General features: G+C 40.5%; 1 protein-coding gene across 7 annotated transcripts in view; it reads left to right on the top strand.

The window, feature by feature from the left end:
* Positions 1-4,581: 4,581 nt before the first annotated feature.
* The window catches only part of KDM2B (lysine demethylase 2B), a 114,905-nt gene continuing 97,856 nt past the window's right edge, over positions 4,582-21,630 (top strand). For 2 of the 7 annotated variants that reach the window (XM_075178178.1, XM_075178187.1), the window contains exons 1-6: positions 4,582-4,878; positions 5,860-6,004; positions 7,990-8,068; positions 11,693-11,739; positions 18,653-18,831; positions 20,567-20,673. In XM_075178178.1, the coding sequence (XP_075034279.1) occupies positions 4,696-4,878; positions 5,860-6,004; positions 7,990-8,068; positions 11,693-11,739; positions 18,653-18,831; positions 20,567-20,673 (740 nt within the window). In that variant the 5' untranslated portion in view covers positions 4,582-4,695. Of the gene's footprint in view, positions 4,967-5,125; positions 5,150-5,859; positions 6,005-6,257; positions 6,376-7,356; positions 7,374-7,989; positions 8,069-11,692; positions 11,740-18,652; positions 18,832-20,566; positions 20,674-21,630 lie in introns of those variants that run through there. The other 5 variants (XM_075178197.1, XM_075178205.1, XM_075178213.1 and 2 more) reach the window with 4 other exon arrangements.

Below are 21,630 nucleotides of genomic sequence, written 5' to 3' on the forward strand. Positions count from 1 at the left end.
TCATGTGTTGGGATACCTGGTACAGGTGAACTAGATAGTGCTTGTTTAAATGTAGCAAAACGTTCCTGTTTCTGTAGTGTATATGACTGGATCTGGGGCTGTGCTCTTTGTGAGGTCATACAGTGAGGTGTCAATAACCAGGTGAAAGGCAATGACCAATGTATTCAACCTTTTTCTGGTACATTGCATTTTGTCTTTAGAGACCTTGTGACATTTGCGTGCCAGGAATGTGAGCAGTCCTTGAGCATCTGTAAAAGAAATGTCAAAATTAGGTGAACAAAGTTGAAGGTCACCCACATACAGAATCAGGATTGAACCACCTTTGGGAGAAAAGAAAAAACACAGTTGTCAGTTACATTTTGATTAAAAAATGATGGACTATAGGTGAATCCTTGAAAAGGTTTGACTCAAGCACATTACAAAACCCTTGTAAATGAAGACAGATAAGTCTTGACTCTCTGTATCTATGAGAATACAGAAAAATGCATAAATTAACAACAGAAATATATGCACTTAGGTGGTATTTGTAGAAGCATAGTGGCTTGGAACTTCAGTATACTGTGATCGGGATATAGAAGTAATCTTTATCTTATATAGTAACATACCCACACAGTAACTTACCCAAAAAATAAACCACTTACACACAGCTACAATAGAACCAAGCATTCTAGCACTTAAATCTTGAATCCCAGCACTGTATCACAGGTCAAATCACTAAGGAAAATTGATTCAGATTGATATCTAGAACTGTATTAAATTATACTCATACAAGTATAGAATGTAGACAATTACAGTCATGGCCAAAACTTTTGAGAATGACACAAGTATTGGTTTTCACAAAGTTTGCTGCTCCAGTGTTTTTAGATTTTTTTTGTCAGATGTTGCTATGGTATACTGAAGTAAACTTACAAGCATTTCATAAGTGTCAAAGGCTTTTATTGACAATTACATTAAGTTTATGCAAATAGTGAATATTTGCAGTGTTGAGCCTTCTTTTTGGAGACTTCTGCAACTCACCCTGGCATGCTGTCAATCAGCTTCTGGGCCACATACTGACTGATTGGATGGTTGGGAGAAGTTGCTTTTGGAGGATGTTTTGGTACCTTTCTTTATTCATGGCTGTGTTCTTAGGCAAAATTGTGAGTGAGCTCACACCCTTGGCTGAGAAGCACATGAATGGTCTCAGGGTGCTTTACTGTTGGCATGACACAGGACTGATGGTAGCGCTCACCTGTCCTTCTTTGGGCAAGCATTTTTCCAGCCTGAAACAATCTGAAAGGGGATTCATCAGAGAAAATGACTTTACCCCAGTCCTCAACAGCCCAATCCCTGTATCTTTTGCAGAATATCAGTATGTCCCTGATGTTTATCCGGGAGAGAAGTGGCTTCTTTGCTGGCCTTCTTGACGAGAGGCCATCCTCGTGTCAAGAAGGCCAGCAAAGAAGGTCATCCTCGCCAAACTATGTGCAGATACATTCACACCTGCCTGCTGCCATTCCTGAGCAAGCTCTGCACTGGTGGTGCCCTGATCCCGCAGCTGAATCAACATTAGGAGACGGTCCTGGCTCTTGCTGGACGTTCTTGGGCACCCTCAAGCCTTCTTTACAACTATTTAACCTTTCTTCTTAAAGTTCTTGATGTACCGATAAATGGTTGATTTAGGTGCAATCTTGCTAGCAGCAATATCCTTGCCTGTAAAGCCCTTTTTGTACAAAGCAATGATGACTGCACGTATTTCCTTGAAGATAACCATGGTTAACAGAGGAAGAACAATGATTTCAAGCACCACCCTCCTTTTAAAGCTTCCAGTCTGTTATTCTAATTCTATCAGCATGACAGAGTGATCACCAGCCTTGTCCTCGCCAACACTCTCACCTGTGTCTCGTTATTTAATAGACATACCTCATATAATTATATTTGTTCTTGTTCGTTTTAATCATAATGTTTGACTTAAAAAAATTGTGTTTATTATGCTTTGATTGGTTTCTCATAATTATTATCTAGTAAGAACCTTTTACCAAGAGTTTGAAAGGCATTTTGTTGTAATGAGGTCAAATGAACCTACATTACTTCTGTTGGCAATCTAATTTATCTCTGAATAATGCAGTTCAATGTTGAAGTTGCCATTTTTCAATTGTGACTGAAGAGCTACCTCCCCATTTTACCAAAGAGTTCGTAGGCCACAGAGCAAAATGTAAACCGATGGGTGGAAAAAAAACACATATGCACATGACAGGGTAGACAAAAATAAGACAAAAAAATATAAAGACAAAAAAATAAATAAAATAAAACCAAAAATAAAAATCAAATCCAAAAAAAACACAAAGATCAGCCACTGATTAGTCCCAAACTAATCATGTAAGGTCAATCAAAACAAAATACAAAAATCATCACTTAGTGAAGCAAAGAAGGAATTGATGCAATTGTCCCATAAGAAAAAAGTGAGTTCTTAAGAGTCCAAAAATAAATTGCAGGAAAGCGGGGTCCAGTACTAGTAATTCCACCAACCTGGCCGTCAGATGTGAGCGGAATCCAGCCTCAAATCCAGCGGTAGATGGTGCAGGGATCCCTGTTGTGAACAGCGCTCTCGACAATCCTAGGTTGCCGACAGGCCTGTTTATGGCACTTGTGTGCTGCAAATTTACAGTAAAGTTTTGGTTTAATTTACATATCCGAAGACATTCTCTATCATGAGGAACATTAATAACAACAGGTTGACGGATAGAAAACTATGAAATTGCACTGCACTTGTTCCAGCCTTATTACATTGTGACCTAACTTTCCAAAGGTGGTGAAAAATCTGGTCACCCAGAAGTCACTTGGAATTGTCCGAATTTCTTTATGTACAGTAGCTTGTAACAGTTATCTTACATTAAAATACCAGCAGATAAGTTATTACAGAATGGTGTCTCTTTCTTTCAATAAATGTATTGTCTTACTTTATGACTGATAGTAAGAGTAATGTGTGTGGCTTTTGAATATTAGAGAGGAACCATGGGACCCGAGAGGGAAGGGGGGCGGGTACACAGCACCAGGGCCAGCCTGTGTAGTGTGTGTTGTGTCACATCTCAGTGGTCGGGACGCAGCTGGCTGTATTGTCGGGAGGTCACAGCTAAATGGAGGAGGCCGCAAGTAAGCTGCTGGCTGTGCTTATTGCAGTCCTTTAATTGCATTTCTTAGTTACAGTTTGAGCTGTGGGTTGATCTACCTCCTGTGTGCAAGAGATTACAGACAGGAAGACTGGAAGATGCACAGACACTGAACAAAGACACAGCACAGAGAAAGGTGCTTGGAGACTCCAGGTGGAAATGAAGAGATGCATTTATACATGATCATTCCAAATAGGACATGATGAGCAATTGATATGGCGGCAAGACATTCACCATGCATTTAACAACTTTTTGCCCACCTAGATCCACTGCTCCTCAGCACAGATCTGGGGAAAACAAGGAAACTAGAAGTGGCATAACAGTTCTTAACATTTTATATGAAATTAGTTTGAGTAGGTTACAGATGCAGACATATACGCACACCCCTTGTATTGTGGTGTGCCGAAATACATGATATATGGTATGGGGGTGTTTTAGTTATTTTCAGAATCCAGGTTAGGGAACAGTGCAATATTTTGTTCTGCTTACCTCAATTAGAAAATAAGGAAAATATTGTCTGTCTGTGTGTATGTAGTTGCGTATTGCAGAGTGGCAGTAAGCAGGTATTGAATACACCTGTCAATGCTGTTTGCAGCAATGCTGTGTTTTATTAGTAGGGGGCGTGATGTGGCCATGAACTATATTGTATGCATCTATGGAGGGGGCCACAATAAGTTGCTGTACTGGGGTCAGAAATTCCTGATTGTGGCCATGAGTCCCATGATGTGTATAAGGTTTCCTATCAATGTCATAGCACCTGCTACTATGGTAGTTACACCTTTGGCTGTTCTGTTCTGAAGAAATATCAAGTGCAGGAGTGGGTGAGGGGGTCTGCTAAATTGTGGGGTCTGGTATGGAGAAGGAGATTACAAGGGGAGAAGGAGGAAAAAATTGGAGGATGATGCATTAAAAATTTTTTTTTTTACTGTAATTCCTATTTAAGTATAATAATATATAACACAAATATAGCAACTGTTAGAAAGTGACACCTTTTTAGAATAGCCACTTATTCATTGAGTAGTACATATTGTTATCGATTACTAATTTTAATGAAAGATTCGTCATCTGCTAATATCAAGCACGTAAGTGGTTAATATGAAAATCCTTTCAGTAATAAAATATACTAGAAACACAAACACAGTTGGATACCACACTCTGTTCTTTTACAGTCAGCTCTGTCATCTCTTTAAAGGAAAACGATCGGAGAGAAAAAAAAAAAAAAAAAGCAACAACACATGCAGGGGTGTGTGACCAGATACAATACCACTGAAAGCCCCACCTACCCGAACCGTATCACTGGTGTGGAAACTACTGCTTAAAAGTACAGACTTCAAGCACCAGTCATAACAAATAAAGCAGCGAGCTTGCACGGCGCCTGCGTACATGCCAGCCCCCGTGACCGACCAAAATATCAATATGAAAGGCTCCCGAATGTCAGGAAATGTCTGATTCACTGTTACCAGCAACAACCCACGCGTGTTCGCAGCAAAGTTCTAAGTCATGTGGCCCCCGATGCGCCTGGACACATTGTTACCTTCCTTAGATTATGACGTCACCGAGCCTACTACTACACAGCCAGCAATGCTTCCTGGTACTTTGTAGAGCGGACCAGGAGATTGTTTCTCGAGCGTTAACTTTTTTTTTTTTTTTTTTATGCTTATTTTTGTGTTGCCGTCTTACACACGGACCTATCCCCTCTCAGCACAATGCAAAGCAGGCTACCGATTCTGTAAGTGAGGAGCCCTCCTCTGCAACAACCACTCTTTACCCCTTCACACACAAAAATGGAAGCAAAGAAAGCATCTGGAAGAAGATTGGTGTGTAGATGTTCGTGGATCTATTGTAGATGCAGTTTGTCTGGGGGGTGGGCTGGCTACAGACAGGGGGAGGTGGATACTCTGTGTGTTTCACAGTTACCTGATGGTAAACAATGTGCAGGTCTTGTGGAAGGAAGGTTGTGTTAATGGTGTTGTCCTTTGTACAGATGGCACATGTGGGAGGTGAGGGCTCCCTGGAGTGGGCTCGGCTTTGTTATTATGTTCCTGCTAGCAGCTCTGTGGTGTGAACGTGCTGCTCTCTGTGTCCCTGCTGGCTGCCTGAGCAACAACTTCTCGCTTCCTCTTTGGGAGGAAACAATCTGATCATGGCTCTTGCCTGCGAGAGATACACAGGCCCAGAGCACACAGCTCCCCCCTCCCTCAATAAACAAATCCATGTCACCCCCCCCAAGGGGGGCATCGTTAGACAATAAAATGCTCCCCCTGATTAAAGTGATCACAATACACCGTGTCTTAAAATACATATACAGCCCCCCCCGCCCCGACCAGCCCAGCCTTGTTTATATACAAAGCGCGCACATGGCTCTTCCATGTCCTGCGTGGGGGGTTCATTAACCACTGCAGTGCTGGCGTGGTCTGTGTGTACTCCTGGTGCAGATGGCAATACCACTTATAGGTGAAATAGAACAACTGCTTATCTAGCTATTAGTCTGCTATTAATGGGAACATACATCAAATTACATTGTAAGTTAATGTGCAATTTTAGCATATATATATATATATATATATATATATATATATATATAGTATAACTATACACATTGCCTTGGCTCGGGATGTGTGTGCTGGAGCCATCACGTAAATGGCAGGAGGTGGTGCGTGTAGCCAATGGCTAGCAGGCCTGAGCTCACCCTGTGTGTTCTCCCATCTAGCGCACCGTCGGACGCACTCGCTACGCGGAGCACGAAGACGTGTCAGACGTGGAGGAGATGGTCAGCATCCGCAGCTTCAACCTGGAGCAGAAGGTCACCAGCAACAGCTACAGAGGAGACTACGTGCAGTACATGGAGGGCAAAGGTAGTTGTGATTGGTGACTGTGTGAGGTGACCGTTGTGTGCGATAGTAAAACCCAATCGCTGCGCTTCACTGACACAGCTGCCTGCACGTGCTGGGCTGTAACGCGTTTGAATTTCCCGCCAGTCTCCATGGTTGTCATGACGTTCCCGGGCAGCGCAGACTCTGTGCAGGGCCCACACACACACGGCATTGCCATTGTAGTGTGTATCAGACTGTACCTGGCTTAGGTGGAGATAGTAACACCTGTATTGTGGTAGAACATTTATACTAGGTCCCTGAGTGTGGTAATGTTTAGTAGCCAGTAGGGGTTATATATTATACACTTTGGTGTTGATAGTATCATGTGAAAAACCTGACACAAACTACTGCTGGTCAGTGTGTAGTGGCGCACACCATGCTTGTTAGAGTGTGAATAATTATCCTGTCAGTTCTAGCATTGTTTAGTGTAAGAGACGGGCAACCTCCTGTTGTCCAACACATTTATAGAGATAATTTGGTGTAAATGTAGTGTGGGGTATTTCCATATCCATTGTTTCCATAGTAGCAGATGTTACTATGAAAGGTCATTTAGTCACAACATCTCTTATTGAATAGCAGTAACAGTGTGATTCTTAGTCTTCTACAGCCAATTTCAGGCATAAAGTATATTTGAAGTATTGTAGCACCCATCACAATGACTTTAACTTTCTTTGCTGGGTCTCTTTTGGCTGCTATCCGCTTGTCAAGCATAGGTTGGTTACAATACTACAGATTCACTTAATAAACTTATTTGAGCAAAGTTACCCTTTTATGTGTGAAAAATGGAGTTGAGCAGTATGTTCTAGAAAAAAACAACCATTGGCTAGTATGGACACCCAGCCTGGTTATCATAGATAATCTAATCGTGCTTGCCTTTCCATTGCAAGCCCTGCTGTCCTTTGGTCCACACTCACCCAAATACCCAGGTTAATCGTTTTACACATACAAGCAATGAACGTGTAATCTCCAATTAAGTCCCAGTCCCACCTCTTTTATCCATTCTTCCTCATACTTCATGCTGATTTTTCACCAGAAAATCTCCAGTCTGGTAAAGCAACCTCTGCTTTTCTGCCCAGGGAGATTGTAGATTCTGATTAGTCAAACATAAAAACCCCATACAGTTACCAAGAGAAATGGGTTAGGGAACCCTGTATATATCTATCCTCTTCAAATTACCTTCCTAACCACCTGCAAATTACAACCAGAGACTATGGTTGGAAACTTGACAGGTGGCAATCTAAAGTTTAATGACGTGAACACTGGTTTAAACTCCATGCAGGTCCCACAAAGAAGCTGCTCTGCTGGACACTTCCAAGGTTGTTGTTTTTAAATGAAACTTACCTGTTTGTAGGTGAGGAGGGAGTTATAAAGGGTATGGTGGTATAAGGAAGGAGCACTTATGTATTATAATATAATTTGTCAGCTATGACCCAGCAAGTGTAAAGTCTACTGTGGTAGGGTTCAGGTTGGCTGAAGCTGATGAGATAAGGGTGTGGCTGGTTGATGAGGTACTCCCTAAAGAAAGGCGGCATAAAGTCAAAATACATTTAAGATGGATAACTCCTTCCAATTACATATCCTACTTATGCAAACATAGGTCACCTGTAATTTGATCTTAAGTTTTATTATATGGTTATTATCTGGTATGTTTATGTTCCCAGAAATATTTTGCTTTGCTGGGTCTCTTTTGGCTGCTATCTCCTTGTCAAGCATAGGTTGGTTACAATACTACAGATTCACTTAATAAACTTATCTTTTACATTTCCTTATTTTATATTCTTTTTTTTTTTTTTTCTTAAATGTGCTGGAGAATTTGTGTATAGCAATACCCTTCTTACAGACGTAGAGCCGTATATCCAACTTTTATCCAGCTGTTTTGTTCTTCCAGTATTTTGTCATCACTGCATGTTAGGACTCAGTGTACAGTAAAACTAATTTTGACATTTTGTTTATATTATTTTCTACAGACTTTACGTATGAATATGTTCAAAGAGAAGCTCTCAGAGTCCCTCTTATTTTCCATACCAAGGAAGGATTGGGTATTAAGTAAGTACAAGCATTAATTATTAACTATTTTCAAATCGCTGTGCACTTCCATGGATGGTTTATTCCACGAAAATTGTTTTAGTTTTTTCGGCTTACACATAAGTTTACAATTGAAATGTCACTATATGCCAGTAAGACCACTATGGGTAACAATATTCAATCAGAAAATTATGTAAATGATATATTCAAACCTTCTTTATGACATGCCAGAAGAATAAAAAGATAATGAACATGCAGGCTCCAACTAAAGCTGGGTACACACTACAGAAATTTCAACCAACTTTTTATGCCAAACGATTTTACATGCGATCGATGGTCCGATCGCTCGGTCCATGGACTGCATACACACTAGCCTTGTTTAGGACGATAAAGGGAAGAGCGGACGTCCCTTTAGAGACTTTTTACAGCCATATTGTCATGAGCAATGACTGTAATTTCATACTCACTGTTGTGGATCTGTCGGAAGTTTATACACACTACACAACGGAAACGAGATTGGAACGAAAATATTTGACGGTACGACCAACCAAATGAGGCGACAATCGTCCATTTGGGCAGACTTTCGACCATCGTGTCACTGCACACACTGACCCGACTTTTGAACGAGCTGTCATATGTCAGCTGATTTAGCCGATTATTGGATGAAAACTGTGTAGCTTATCAAGAAAATTCCAAACGGAATGACTCAATGTTATAAATCCCATACTAATAAAGTGTCAGGTTCTGTGACGGGTGTAACAAGTGACACTGTAGTCAGTGAGGCACTGGGACGTCAGTCTTGTCTAAGATGAACTATTTCTCTAACATTAATGTTGCTTCTGACCAAGGGGTGCTGATCCTGATCTTTACCATTCTGTGTATTAGCAGGTCTCCTCATATTATATGGGTGTATAATATATCCCTGTTGTCTGTTATTTATACATATAATAAACATTGAAATGTAGTTTGTTTATTCTTCGTTATTTAATGTTCCATGATCTATACTTTTAGCATTTCTGCAGTGCTATCCTATTACCTGGACCAGTGTTCCCAAACTTTTGCAGTTAGATTCTCCATAATTTCCACCCCTCCAAAATAATTACTGAGCGGTTCCGTTTTATAAATAGTTGGGGCAAAAAAACGTAATAAGTATTTAGTTGTATGCAAAAATAATACATATAAATCCAATGGAAAAAAATATTTGATATATCTTTATCAATTAGATTTCTGTCAGTAATTTACAGCTAACTCACACTGTGCCCTTCTTCATCTCCACACACTTGTGGCCCTCCTTCATTCTTTAGTCCCTGCATTGCTGATCCCTATCACCATTCCCCTCCATTTCTTTACTTACCATACTTGATCTTCTTTCTTCTATCTTTTCTTCTCTTACCAATTCGGCGGTGCCTGGGATCCAGCATCCTCTCTCCTGCCGCTTGTCACTGAATGTCGGGTGTGATGACGTCACGCACGACATTCAGTGAGGAGGGAGAAGGATGCTGTCACCGTAGCGACACCCCTGGGAGCCGCGGCGCACTCTTTGGGAACTTAGGACCTAGACCATGATTATTATCAGCTTGAATATTGACATTTCTCCTTTCTTAATCTGTCTTAATGCTGGTCAGTGCAGTCTCCATAGACTACTATGGGAACTGGGATGTGACCCAATTTTAACAACCTTAAAAAAAAACAACTAATGCTATCTTAAGATGATGGCGTTGGCTTACCTTCTAAATGGAGTCCAATGACTCCATCATCGCTGGAGAAGTCTTTATTTGTCCAGTGCTGGGTCATATCGCAATGTGCGTGCCTGACCTTAGCCGTGTAAGTGCAGCAGCCACTGAGGTCAGACAATCCATTCACCGGCTCACTTAGTTTAAATGAGGGGGTTCGCCAGGGCTTGCCAATGATCCCTGCTTTGATAAATTCAAGCGGCTGGACATTTTGAATCACTGCGGTATGCAGCGATACATAATTAATCTTGCTGCTGCCCACTGAGCACAAATGTTAAACAAACCCCATAGAATAATAAACTAGCTAAATTCTACATTTGTTTTGCTATATATACACATTTCAAATGGTTTGTTATGAACCCAACTATAAGGTAGTTAAGAATAGTTTTGAGGCTTTACGGCATATCCCAAATCATGTGTCATTGTTTTGTGTATTTGGCCCTTAATCCTCCCAATTACCCCAGACACAGTAATTTTGTCCCATAAATTCATGCTCTTACACTTAAAAAATGGAGTTACACAAAAGCAGGTGCATGTCATCACAACATTTGCGGTATGGATTTGCATTTTTATAAATGGTCCTTACTGACGGCTAAATAAATGTAATTAATCATATAAACTGAAACATTGGTGTTGTACTACATAAACAAAGTAGTATGCCTAAAACAGTTTAATTTAAAAACATGTTAAATATGAAATAATGCTTAATGAAAATAGAATACCAACCTATGTGAACTGCATAAAGCTTCTACATACACCAATCAGCCACGACATTAAAACCACCTGCCTAATATTGCATAGGCCCCCCTCATGCTGCCAAAACAGCTCTGTTAGCAGCAGATCCTTTAAGTCCTGTAAGTTGTTAGCTGGGGCCTCCATGGCTCTGACTTGTTTTTTTCAGCACATCCAACAGATGCTCAGTCGCATTGAGATCTGGGGAATTTGGAAGCCAAGTCAACACTTTGAACTCTTTGTCATGTTCCTCAAACCATTCCTGAACAATTTTTGCAGTGTGGCAGAGCACATTATCCTGCTGAAAGATGCCACTTCCTAAGGGAATACCGATGCTATGAAGGAGTGTACTTTGTCTGCAACAATCTTTAGGTAGATGGTACGTGTCAAAGTAACATTCATATGAATGCTAATGTTCAAGGTTTCCCAGCAGAACATTGCCCAGAGCATCACACTGCCTATGGCAGCTTGCCTTCCTCCCATAGTGCATCCTGGTACCATCTCTTCCCCAAGTAAAGACGCACCCGGCTGTTCATATGATATAAAAGAAAACGCGATTCATCAGACCAGTCCACCTTCTTACACTTCTCCATTGTCCAGTTCTGGAGCTCACGTGCCCATTATAGGCTGTGTGTTCTAACACCTTCCTATCATAGCCAGCATTACCTTTGTCAGCAATTTGTGCTACAGTTGCTTTTCTGTGTGATTGAACCAGACGGGCTAGTCTTCGCTCCCCATGACCCACGAGCCCTGGGCGCCCATGACCCTGTCACTGGTTCATCGGTTGTCCTTTCTTGGACCACTTTTGGTAAGTATACCGTAAACAGCCCACAAGACCTGCTGTTTTAGAAATGCATTGATGCAGTCGTTTGGCCATCACAATTTGGCTCTTGTCAAAGTCGCTCAGATACTTATGCTTGCCCATTTCTCCTGCTTCCAATACATCAATTCAAGAACTGACTGTTCACTTGTTGCCTAATATATCCCACTCCTTGACAGGTGCCATTGTAACAAGATAATCAGTGTTATTCACTTCCCTAGTGGTTTTAATGTTGTGTTTGATCGTTGTATAACATGCATTTATAGATAGAGATATATACACACACACACACACACACACACACACACACACACACACACACACACATTGTATAACTCTTTTCTTTTCTATCTATTGTAGAATGCCAGAACAAGATTTCACTGTTCGAGATGTGAAACTACTAGTGGGTAAGTAGTTTCTATGTCAGAATGTGTGTGAAATAACTGTAGATATGGCAAATGGGCTGATATTGGGGACGTCTGATCAGGAGTAACATTGCTGCATCAATATACTTCCATGAGCAATCAGAGGAACTGCTGCTCCAGTAAAAATGGGATCAGGGGTGTAGTAAAGTCCAGTCAGGTGCTAGTTGTAGAGATTCAGTTATTATGAGGCCAAATGGGTTAATCTGTTGCCCAAATAGCTTATTGCCTCCTAATTACTCTGGTTCTGCATTCATGAATCAGATCAATAAATTGATAGGAGGGGCTGAGAAGGACCCAGCAGTCATGGTACATACAATACAAAGTAAGAGGTACATGGATGCTCACCAAAACTATTTTAGTGAATTAGGCTGTAAATTTGGACCTACTAGTTGGCATTTTCTGAAATGCCATATCCTACACAGGAGCATAGGAAAATAAATTAGTGGCTGAGAAGTTTGTGTAGGAAGGAGGGTTTGGGGTAATTGGAAAACTGTGATGATTCTTCTCTTGGTTGCGAGCTGTACAGTAGGATCCGACTGCACCTCAATGAGGAGCATTTAATTGTACTTGGGAGAAGATGGTTAGAAGGTTGGTGGAGATTTTAAGGGGCAGATTCAATTCCTTGCGTCGTTCTTTAGAACAGCGTGGGATGCGCATCATTACCGTTAGTATGGAAGTTTTAACACCTTTTTTTTTACTTGCGTAATTATCACCATTCATCATCGTCATTTATTTATATAGCACAACTGATTTCGCAGTGCTGCACAGAGAACTCATTCACATCGGTCCATGCACCATTGGAGCTTACAGTCTAAATTCCCTAACATACACACACACACACACACACACACAGACAGAGAGAGACTAAGGTTAATTTTGATAGCAGCCAATAACCTACTAGTATGTTTTTGGAGTGTGGGAGGAAACCCACGCAAACACAGGGAGAATATACAAACTCCACACAGATAAGGCCATGGTTGGGAATTGAACTCATGACCCCAGCGGTGTGAGGCAGAAGTGCTAACCACTTACCCACCGTGCTAACAGTAATGATGTGTGCACAACTCAGGGAATTGAATCTGCCCCTAAAGTAGAAACTGGGAGGGGGGTGGGGTGAAGATAGAAGCAGTGTGTAATATTCCGTAGACGGGAACACTGCTTAGACATGGGAAATTTGGGAGAGGGTTTAGAAGAGACAATAAGGAAGTGTGTAAAGTAAAAATTGCAGTAAATATGACATGTATAGTAACAAATGCTAGGAGTCTTTGAAATGAAATGGAAATACTAGAATTAATGATGAGGTAGTGGCTGAAAATTGGACTTGACTGGATGAAAGTTATGACTGAGCGGTGAATTGAGAAAGTAGGAAAGGTTAGGAAGGGGCGGTGTTTGTGTATATGTTTCAAACCTGTTAAGATTGATAAAATCAATATTTATATAGCTAGAGATACATGCAGAAAATGACACTAGTAAAGTACTGTTTCTGGTTCGCTATAATAATTACTATAAATTGAAAAGGCAGCAAAGAAAAATGAGGTCCTTCTCAGGGTGATTTATTAACTTAACAGATTTAAATTAGGACAACAAAACTTGTGCAAAGGACAATGATTTTTATTTATTTCAAAAGATCACTGCCTTTTGCAAGTGGTACAAAACATAGCTAGAGGTTAAGCTCTGCTGTATTTGATACCAGAGGCTGGCTGGCAAATTTTAGCCAAAAGGATGGCTCGGCAGCCTATTAGGAATATTTTAAAGGAAAAAAATGCAGGTAACCCAGCACAGCCAGCCCATGTGATTGTAATTGGCAGCGTGCACATTGCTGCCAATTACAGTAGTAATCTCCACTCATTTAATGAAGGGGGGTTGTATAAAGTTGAAGACATCTGTTAAGCATAGTCCACTAGAATGGGCTCAGTTTTTACTAATAAAAGGATAAATCCATCTGGAACAGGTAGACTTCATACTGGGTCACCAGGTTGCAGATAATACTAGATAGTAGGACGAATTGACCTCTACTATAATCTGTCCACCTCAACCTCTGACAATGGTTTCTCTACATCCCCATTCCAAATCACAAATGGTACGCATCTATAGTTGTCCTCTCCCCCTATTTTGCCCTTGTCATAATGCCTCCTTTATCTGGGTGGGAAAGAAACTACGGGTGAGATTGTGATATTTGCATCTCCATACAAAAGACAGTGGGTTGAGCTTTCTCGATTTGAAAAAATACTACCTGGCTTCCAATTTGACGGATTATATATCCAAATACATTATCTCTCTGGGGCCCAACTCTGTCTTGAAATATAACCTGCTGCCTTGAATATCAACGTATACTTATCTACGACTCCTTAAAGCTGGGTACACACTACACTGTTTTCGTCCAATAATCGGCTCAAACTGCCGACATACGAAAGCACGTGGGTTATTACCCTTTGGATGTATGTTGGCATTCAATTGTCATTTAACCTCTATAAAGTTTCAAAACTATGACAGTTATGAAAGCCATAATAACGTTTATTATAGAATGGATATGCCACAATTTACATTACAAGTTGGAGCAGTTCCTGAAAAGTTGAATCATTCATACGAAGAAAATTCTTGAAATCATCTGGGTTGTTGTCCCGTATCTCCTGCAGCAGGGGCATATGGCAGAACGTGTCTCTCCTCTTGAACCACTCTTTGCTCCAAAAAGATCTATTCTTTCTCCTTCTTTCTCGTCGGTTCCGTACCATCATTCTTCTTGCCACAGTAAGCATGAGAAGTGTGGCTGCTTGTTCTTGTTCTGTAGCCATTGTACGTTTACAAATGGGAATGAATGAAGGGACAGTGTAGCCTTGTTTTTAAGCTGTTTTGGGAGTTAACTATCGTGCAGGGTCCGCCCCTCTATGCTAATGTGTCCGGTTTCTCGTACATTTCCTCGAAAATGTCGCTGCAGTGTGTACGAAATTAAAATCATTGCCCACGACAATATGGCTGTAAAAAGTCGCTAAAGGGACGTCCGCTCTTCCCTTTATCATCCTAAACAAGGCTAGTGTGTATGCAGTCCATGGACCGAGCGATCGGACCATCGAACGCATGTAAAATTGCTCGGCATAAAAAGTTGGTCGAAATTTCTGTAGTGTGTACCCAGCTTAAGAATGAGACATGCTATCGTAAAAGAACAGTCTACCATAACCTCCTGTCACAGTCATGTTTTGGACATTGCTACTAAGCAGTATTCACGTCTTCTTTTTATCCCCTGTTGAACAATCTGCAATTTCCGCTGGTTTTGACTCCCAAGAGTTCATTGACATTTTTTTTTTTTTGTTTGTTTCTCTTTTGCATTAACGGTGTTGTCCACTTTGGGATATGGCTTTTTTTTTTTTTCCTTCACCACCCGACTGCCCACTTCACCTCTAGCCTCAGATTGTAATGGTGTGTTGGGGAGTATTTCAGGACATTAGTGTTCATGTGCTGATTTTGTCGGAAGGCAGTGACTTGTCCACTTGTATGATTGTGTCAGGACAGAGGTGCATGTAACCAGGGTACAGTCATGATTTGGGTAAGGGGACTGGGAGCAAGTTAGATAGTGGACTGAGCAGGAATCGCCAACCGTACAGTACTGAAGTGAGCTTTTTGTTAAACTGGTGCAGGAAGATTATGCTATAAAATGCACCTCTATTTGGAATGATAACTTCGTACATACAGCATATTGCATTTTACAAGAGCTCATAGTGGAGACAGCACCAGGACATTATATAGAAAACATTCTAAATAAGTGAGGAGTAATTCTGCTGAAAAAACTGGGACCAGACATATTTCATGCTGTAATTAATTTAATATCTGGGCAGGTTTTGACAAGCGGGGTCACTTGGCGTTGCAGGAGTCCCATTTGTAATATGTAGCAGTTTTATATTTTTATATATATATATCAAATTAGGAGGATATCTTGCTCCATTGCTGACTTCATCCTCTTTAAATTCATCCTTTCTTCCTACTACTCTGCCCTCTCTCTTGCCAAACCTATTTCACATCCCTCATCTCCTCCCTATCCAATAAACCCCGATGCCTCTTTGCTACCATTAATTCTCTACTGTGTCCTCCTCCCCCCTTGTCCATCACCACTCTTGACTTTGCCACCTACTTTAAAAACAAAATTGATTCTATCCACAATGATATCTGTTCTCGTCAGATGGGCGGAGGCAAGTCTGACGAGAACAGATGTCATCCTCTCTATCACTCACTCTGCCACCCTTGGCTCCTACCCTCCTGTAACTGTGCCTGAGATCCTCTTTCTTCTCTCCTCCTCATCTTCTACAACCTGTCCTTTCGATCCTTTCCCCTCCAAGATCCTCTGCTCCCACTGCCTGTTGTCACCTTGCTCACCTCTTTAAATGCTCTCTCTTCACTGGTACCTTCCCCTCGGCCTTCAAGTATGCTCTCATCTCCTATTCTCAAGAAACCTTCCCTTGTCCCATCCTCTCTCTCCAACTATCGCCCCATGTATCTGCTTCTCTTCTAAAATTTTGAAACAACTTGTTTTCAATCGTCTCACCCACTTCCTCTCTTTACTCTTTTTTTTTGACCCTTTCCAGTCTGGCTTCCATGCCCTTCACTCAAATGATCCTGCCCTTACTAAAGTAACAAAGGACTTACTTTCAGTCTAAAGGACACTTCTCTCTTCTCGTCCTCCTAAACCTTTCTGCTGCCTTTGACACCATCTCCTCAACAACCTTCAGTCCCTAGGTCTTCGTAAAACAGCTCTCTTTTGGTTTGCCTCCTACCTCTCTAGCCACTTTTTTAATGTGTCTGCTTCTGAGACTTCCACCCCTAAACCACTTAACCTTTTTATTGGAGTCCCACAAGGCTCTGTCCTTGGTCCTTTGCTTTTCTCTCTCTCTACACCACCTTTTTCTGTGAACTCATTCAATCATTTGTCTTCAAATACCACTTCTATGCTGATGACACACAACTCCTATCTTTCCTCCCGACCTTGCTCCTGCTGTCCTATCGAGCTGTCTTTCTGTTGTAACTACCTGGATGCTGCATCGCTTCCTGAAACTCAACATCTCAAATCCAAGCTCATCATCTTTTCTCCTGCCAATGTTGCTATCCCTCCCAATATCTCCCTCTTGGTTGACAACATCACTCTTTCTCCTGTCACCCAAGCCCGATGCCTTGGAGTCACCTTTGACTCGGCCCTCAGATTTACCCCTCATATCCAGTCCTTCACCAAATCCTGCCACTTCTGCCTCCGTAACATTACGAAAATCTGTCCCTTCCTCTCTCAGGAAGCAACCAAAATCCTGGTCCATTCACTTATCATTTCTCGTCTCGACAATTGCAACCTCCTTCTCAGTGGCCTTCTTTGCTCTTGCAATTCTGACCTTCAAACCATAGAGATTGCTGCGGCTAGGCTCATCTTCCTCTCTCACTGCACCTCTTCTGATTCTCCTCTGCGTAAATCCCTTCATTGGCTCCCTTATACGTTTCAGAATTCAGTTCGAGCTCCTTATCCTCACTTACAAAAGCCCTTACCAACACTTTCACCCCTACATCTCTGACCTTGTCTTGAGGTACATACCTACCTGGTCGCTCCGCCTCTGACTTTCGCCTCAATTCACCTTTTATTACCTCCTCCCATGCTCGCTTCCAAAACTTCTGCCATGCACTTCTACCTCACAGCACTGGGGTCATGAGTTCAATTCCCTACCATGGCCTTATCTGCATGGAGTTTGTATGTTCTCCCCGTGTTTGCATGGATTTTCTCCAGGTGCTCCGGTCCAATGTAGACTGTAAGCTCCAATGGGGCAGGGACTAATGTGAATGTGTTCTCTGTACAGCGCTGCGGAATCGGTGGCGCTATATAAATAAATGGTGATGATGGAGATGAATCTTTGGAACTCTCTACCTCGCCTCATTTGACTCTTCCCCCAATCTTCAGCCCTTCAAACACTGACTCAAAACCCACCTTTTCAAGTTCGCTTATGATACTGTCTCTCACCACCCCTCCCTTTAGAATGTAAGCCCTCTCAGGCAGGTCCTTTCTACCTATTGTCCCACGTTTGTCTACTGTCGCTCGCACGTCCTGTCGCGTCTTTTGCTGCACTCTATGTGAGTCCCCATAGCATTACTCACGCTCATCTGTGCTACTTACATGTATTACCTCATTGATTTGTTACTTGCTTTTGTATCCAGCGCTATGTACTATGTAAGATTTGCCAGCTTTACTTTGAGAGCTGTGGAAGATACTCGCCAACAAAGAAAGAAACTTCTTCTTTTATATATTTAGAAAGATTAGAATAAATTCATTTTAATTTAATGGACATTATAGAGGAGGAAACAGAAAAAAAGTGTACCAATGTTTTAAGTACTTTTTCTAGTGCAGTTTAAAAAATAAAATCGAACATATGGCCATCAGCACTTTGTTTTTCCTTTGACTAGTTGTCATAAATATACCTGAAAAGTGCATTGCTGAATGTCCACCAGCTCCCTCCTGCAGACGAACATTGTGATGCAGTTTGTCTCCACTACATTATATAAAAATAGGTTATTCTCCATCAACGTAAGATGTAAACTCTGGTGAGTGTGTGCATGATAACTAGTTGATTTAATACCATATACAGATTTTTCTTTTTCTGCAACAGTTTAAGACCCCATTAGAACTAAAATGTTCCTTGTTTGAGGACATGATACATGAGCATTATGAATAGTTACATGGGAAAAGTGCTTTACAGATAATAGTTTGTAATACCTTTTTTGATGGCTGCCAGCTTTTACTTAGTCATAGAAACTAAACTGTATTGTACAGTGTCCGGTCATGATTAATCACCCAGTCAGTTTAGTATCTGGATGAAATAATGCCTTTCCCTACTCTGTGACATAGCGCTAGTATCTAATGTCTCTTCTCCTGCAGGAAGCCGGCGTGTAGTGGATGTGATGGATGTGAACACACAGAAGGGTACTGACATGAGTATGTCACAGTTTGTCCGATACTACGAAACACCAGAAACTGAAAGGGAAAAACTGTACAATGTGATCAGCCTGGAGTTCAGCCACACCAAGCTAGAGAAAGTAGTCAAGCGACCTACTGTGGTATGATTATCTAATGGAGTTTATGTTTTGGAATTTGGGTGGTTTTATAAATAATACAGGCAATTTCTAATTTCAAACAAGTTATCTTCACTACATTATGTGATCTACTTAGAAGTGTTAATTCTGCAGAGCCATAATTAAAGGGGAACTAAACAGTGTTTTTATTTTTATTCAGTACCCTTTTTATTTTTTTCTGCATTTTATTTTTTTACACTGCAGTTCACTTTCAGCTTTTTGGTCACCATCTTTCTCTACCCAAACATGTTTTCCCGCTATGGCTACTCTCTGAAAACCCTATAATCAACTGTTTAGACATTCCAGTCAGATTGACAGTGCTATCAGTCCTATCTGCTGCTGTTAATTCTATTTTTATAACTATATTTATGGGGCCATTAAATAATGGCTTTGATTTTCAATATACAGTATGAAAAAATCAAGAGCCTATTCACAAATGGTCTTTCTGAGCTGCATTGTATGTGCTATGTGTTTTTATTGGGAGCAGCTTTTGTGAAAAGCTGTCCATTGTCTGTGTTGAGAGACACAATGCAGAAATTCCAGCCAGATCTTTTGGTTATAAAGGCATTTTAAATAAAAAAAACGATGGTGTGTGTTTATACTGTGTAACAATTGCCAGGGACATTTATAAAAGCTGGTGCACTAGAAAAAAAAGTTCTGTAACCCATAGCAACTAATCAGACATTTGCTTTAATTTTCTAAACCGTACTAAAAAGAATGGCAGAATGTTATTGGTTGCTACATTTCTTGTTCACCAGTTTTCAAAAGAACTCCCAGTTTGTCGGACATGGACCAGAGGACCTTTTCTATTTCCTTTTGAACTATCAAAACAAATATCTTATCTCTTCCTTTTTTGTGTTCATTAATTACATTTGTTCTGAACATTTACTGTACACTTTCATATTTTCTTTTTAATTGTATGCCTGTTTGCATTCTTTTTATGATAGATTTCATCTGAATTTCCTGTGTTTAGTTCCCCTTTAATAATCACCACTGGTGGTCATACATGGGCAGGTCCGACCAGTATGATTTGACCACTTGAACAAAGCCCGAGGGCAGAGGGAAGATGCCTGCACACACAGTGAGATAACAGTTATCTTACAACTATATTTTCTTCCAGTTCCAACTGACTTCTGGACGTTATTGATCAGAATTGATAGTGACCAGCAGTCAGGTTGTGGCCACATAATGCTGCAGTTATATGTCTCTTAGCTCAGAAGCAGTCTAATTGCCTGTAAACATTGCAACTTGTTTACAGGCCATTAGACTGTTTTCAGGACGATTCTTGTAACAAGGAAATGAAGACACCAAACGCTTCACATTTTGTGAATTGCTCGACAAAAACTGTTTTTCTCCAGTGTGTGGCTATAAAGATATTATTGAAAATACGAAATGCATTTCTGTTTCTTTAGAATGTTGAATAATAGTTGCATTGTGCATTTTTCCATGTGTTCTTATTGTACATGTCCCTTTATCAATTTATTACACTAAATAAATATGCTTTATTGATGTGTTGAAATGAAAAGCAAACTCTTAGGAGGTATACTTTTATAATGCTATTGCCTCCAATATTATCTTTAGCCCAACAAAATCTTGTTTAAATATGAAACTTAGTTCCTGTATTGTGTAATTGTTTCTGTATTAGAGAATATTACTGATTTTTTTTTTTGATTTTTTTTTTTATATAATGTGCATTCATTGGTTGGTTTGTTTTGTGTAGGTAGATGCAGTGGATTGGGTGGATAATATGTGGCCTCCACATTTAAAGGAAAAGCAGAAGGATGCTACAAATGTGATATCTGAAATGAAATATCCTAAAGTGAAAAAGTAAGTAACTAACTATACTATAGGGAACCTATTTATCCTCCTTTATTTTATGACCTTTTTATTTCCTGACTGTTATCACCACCTGTAATAATGAACTCTTACACTGATATATTATATATTTATTATGAGTTGATAATAAAAAAAATGGTTTCACATTGTTGTACACTTTATTTCAGTTACTGTATATCCAGTGCAAGCATGCCTAGTGATTGTTTAAGGGAATGTCAGGTGTAATGTTGTGCGGATGAGTGTGTAACTTTTTTTTTTCTTTGTTTGTTTGTAACTGGGGAAATCCAGTAGCTGCCTATGGGTTTATTTACATTGAACTCTGGCCAATGGAGTTTTAGTTTCAGCCAAAGTGTCTTTAAATCACTTGTTCCCTGACGACTGCTCTGTCCACAGTTTAGCGTGTATTGTCCACTAGTGCTATATGGAGATTGTCCACCACTTTCGGGTTTGAAGCACATTCAGCTGTGAAATGCTAGAGCAGTTGTCATAGTTGGCAATGGTCCATAACAATAGCATTTTATAAGCTGTTTTTTTGCTTTATATTTACTTTAGGTAACTGTAAATGGAAATTAATTTTCTTGCTTGAAAGAGTTGCCGTTGCTTTCTTAAAAATGTTCACATAGCTTTATAATATGCAAGCTGCTGGAGTATTACATATACCTTTACACAAACCTTATTTGATACTGGCGGTAATGCAGGCCCCCCATTTATCCCATACTTCCCTTTAAAACAAATAATTCAAAGCATTTGTAGTAACACATTTACATTCTAATGCCGTTTAACCTTGGTATATTACTAATCTTATAGGGAAACCATCAACATCCGCTATTTATATAGTGCCACTAATTCCGCAGCACTGTACAGAAAATTCACTTGCATCAGTCCCTGCCCCATTGGTGCTTACAATCTAAATTCCCTAACATACAAACACACACACAGACAGAGTTA

Source organism: Mixophyes fleayi, chromosome 1, assembly GCF_038048845.1.
Source record: "Mixophyes fleayi isolate aMixFle1 chromosome 1, aMixFle1.hap1, whole genome shotgun sequence".
In the NCBI taxonomy this organism is placed as follows: Eukaryota; Metazoa; Chordata; class Amphibia; order Anura; family Limnodynastidae; genus Mixophyes; species Mixophyes fleayi.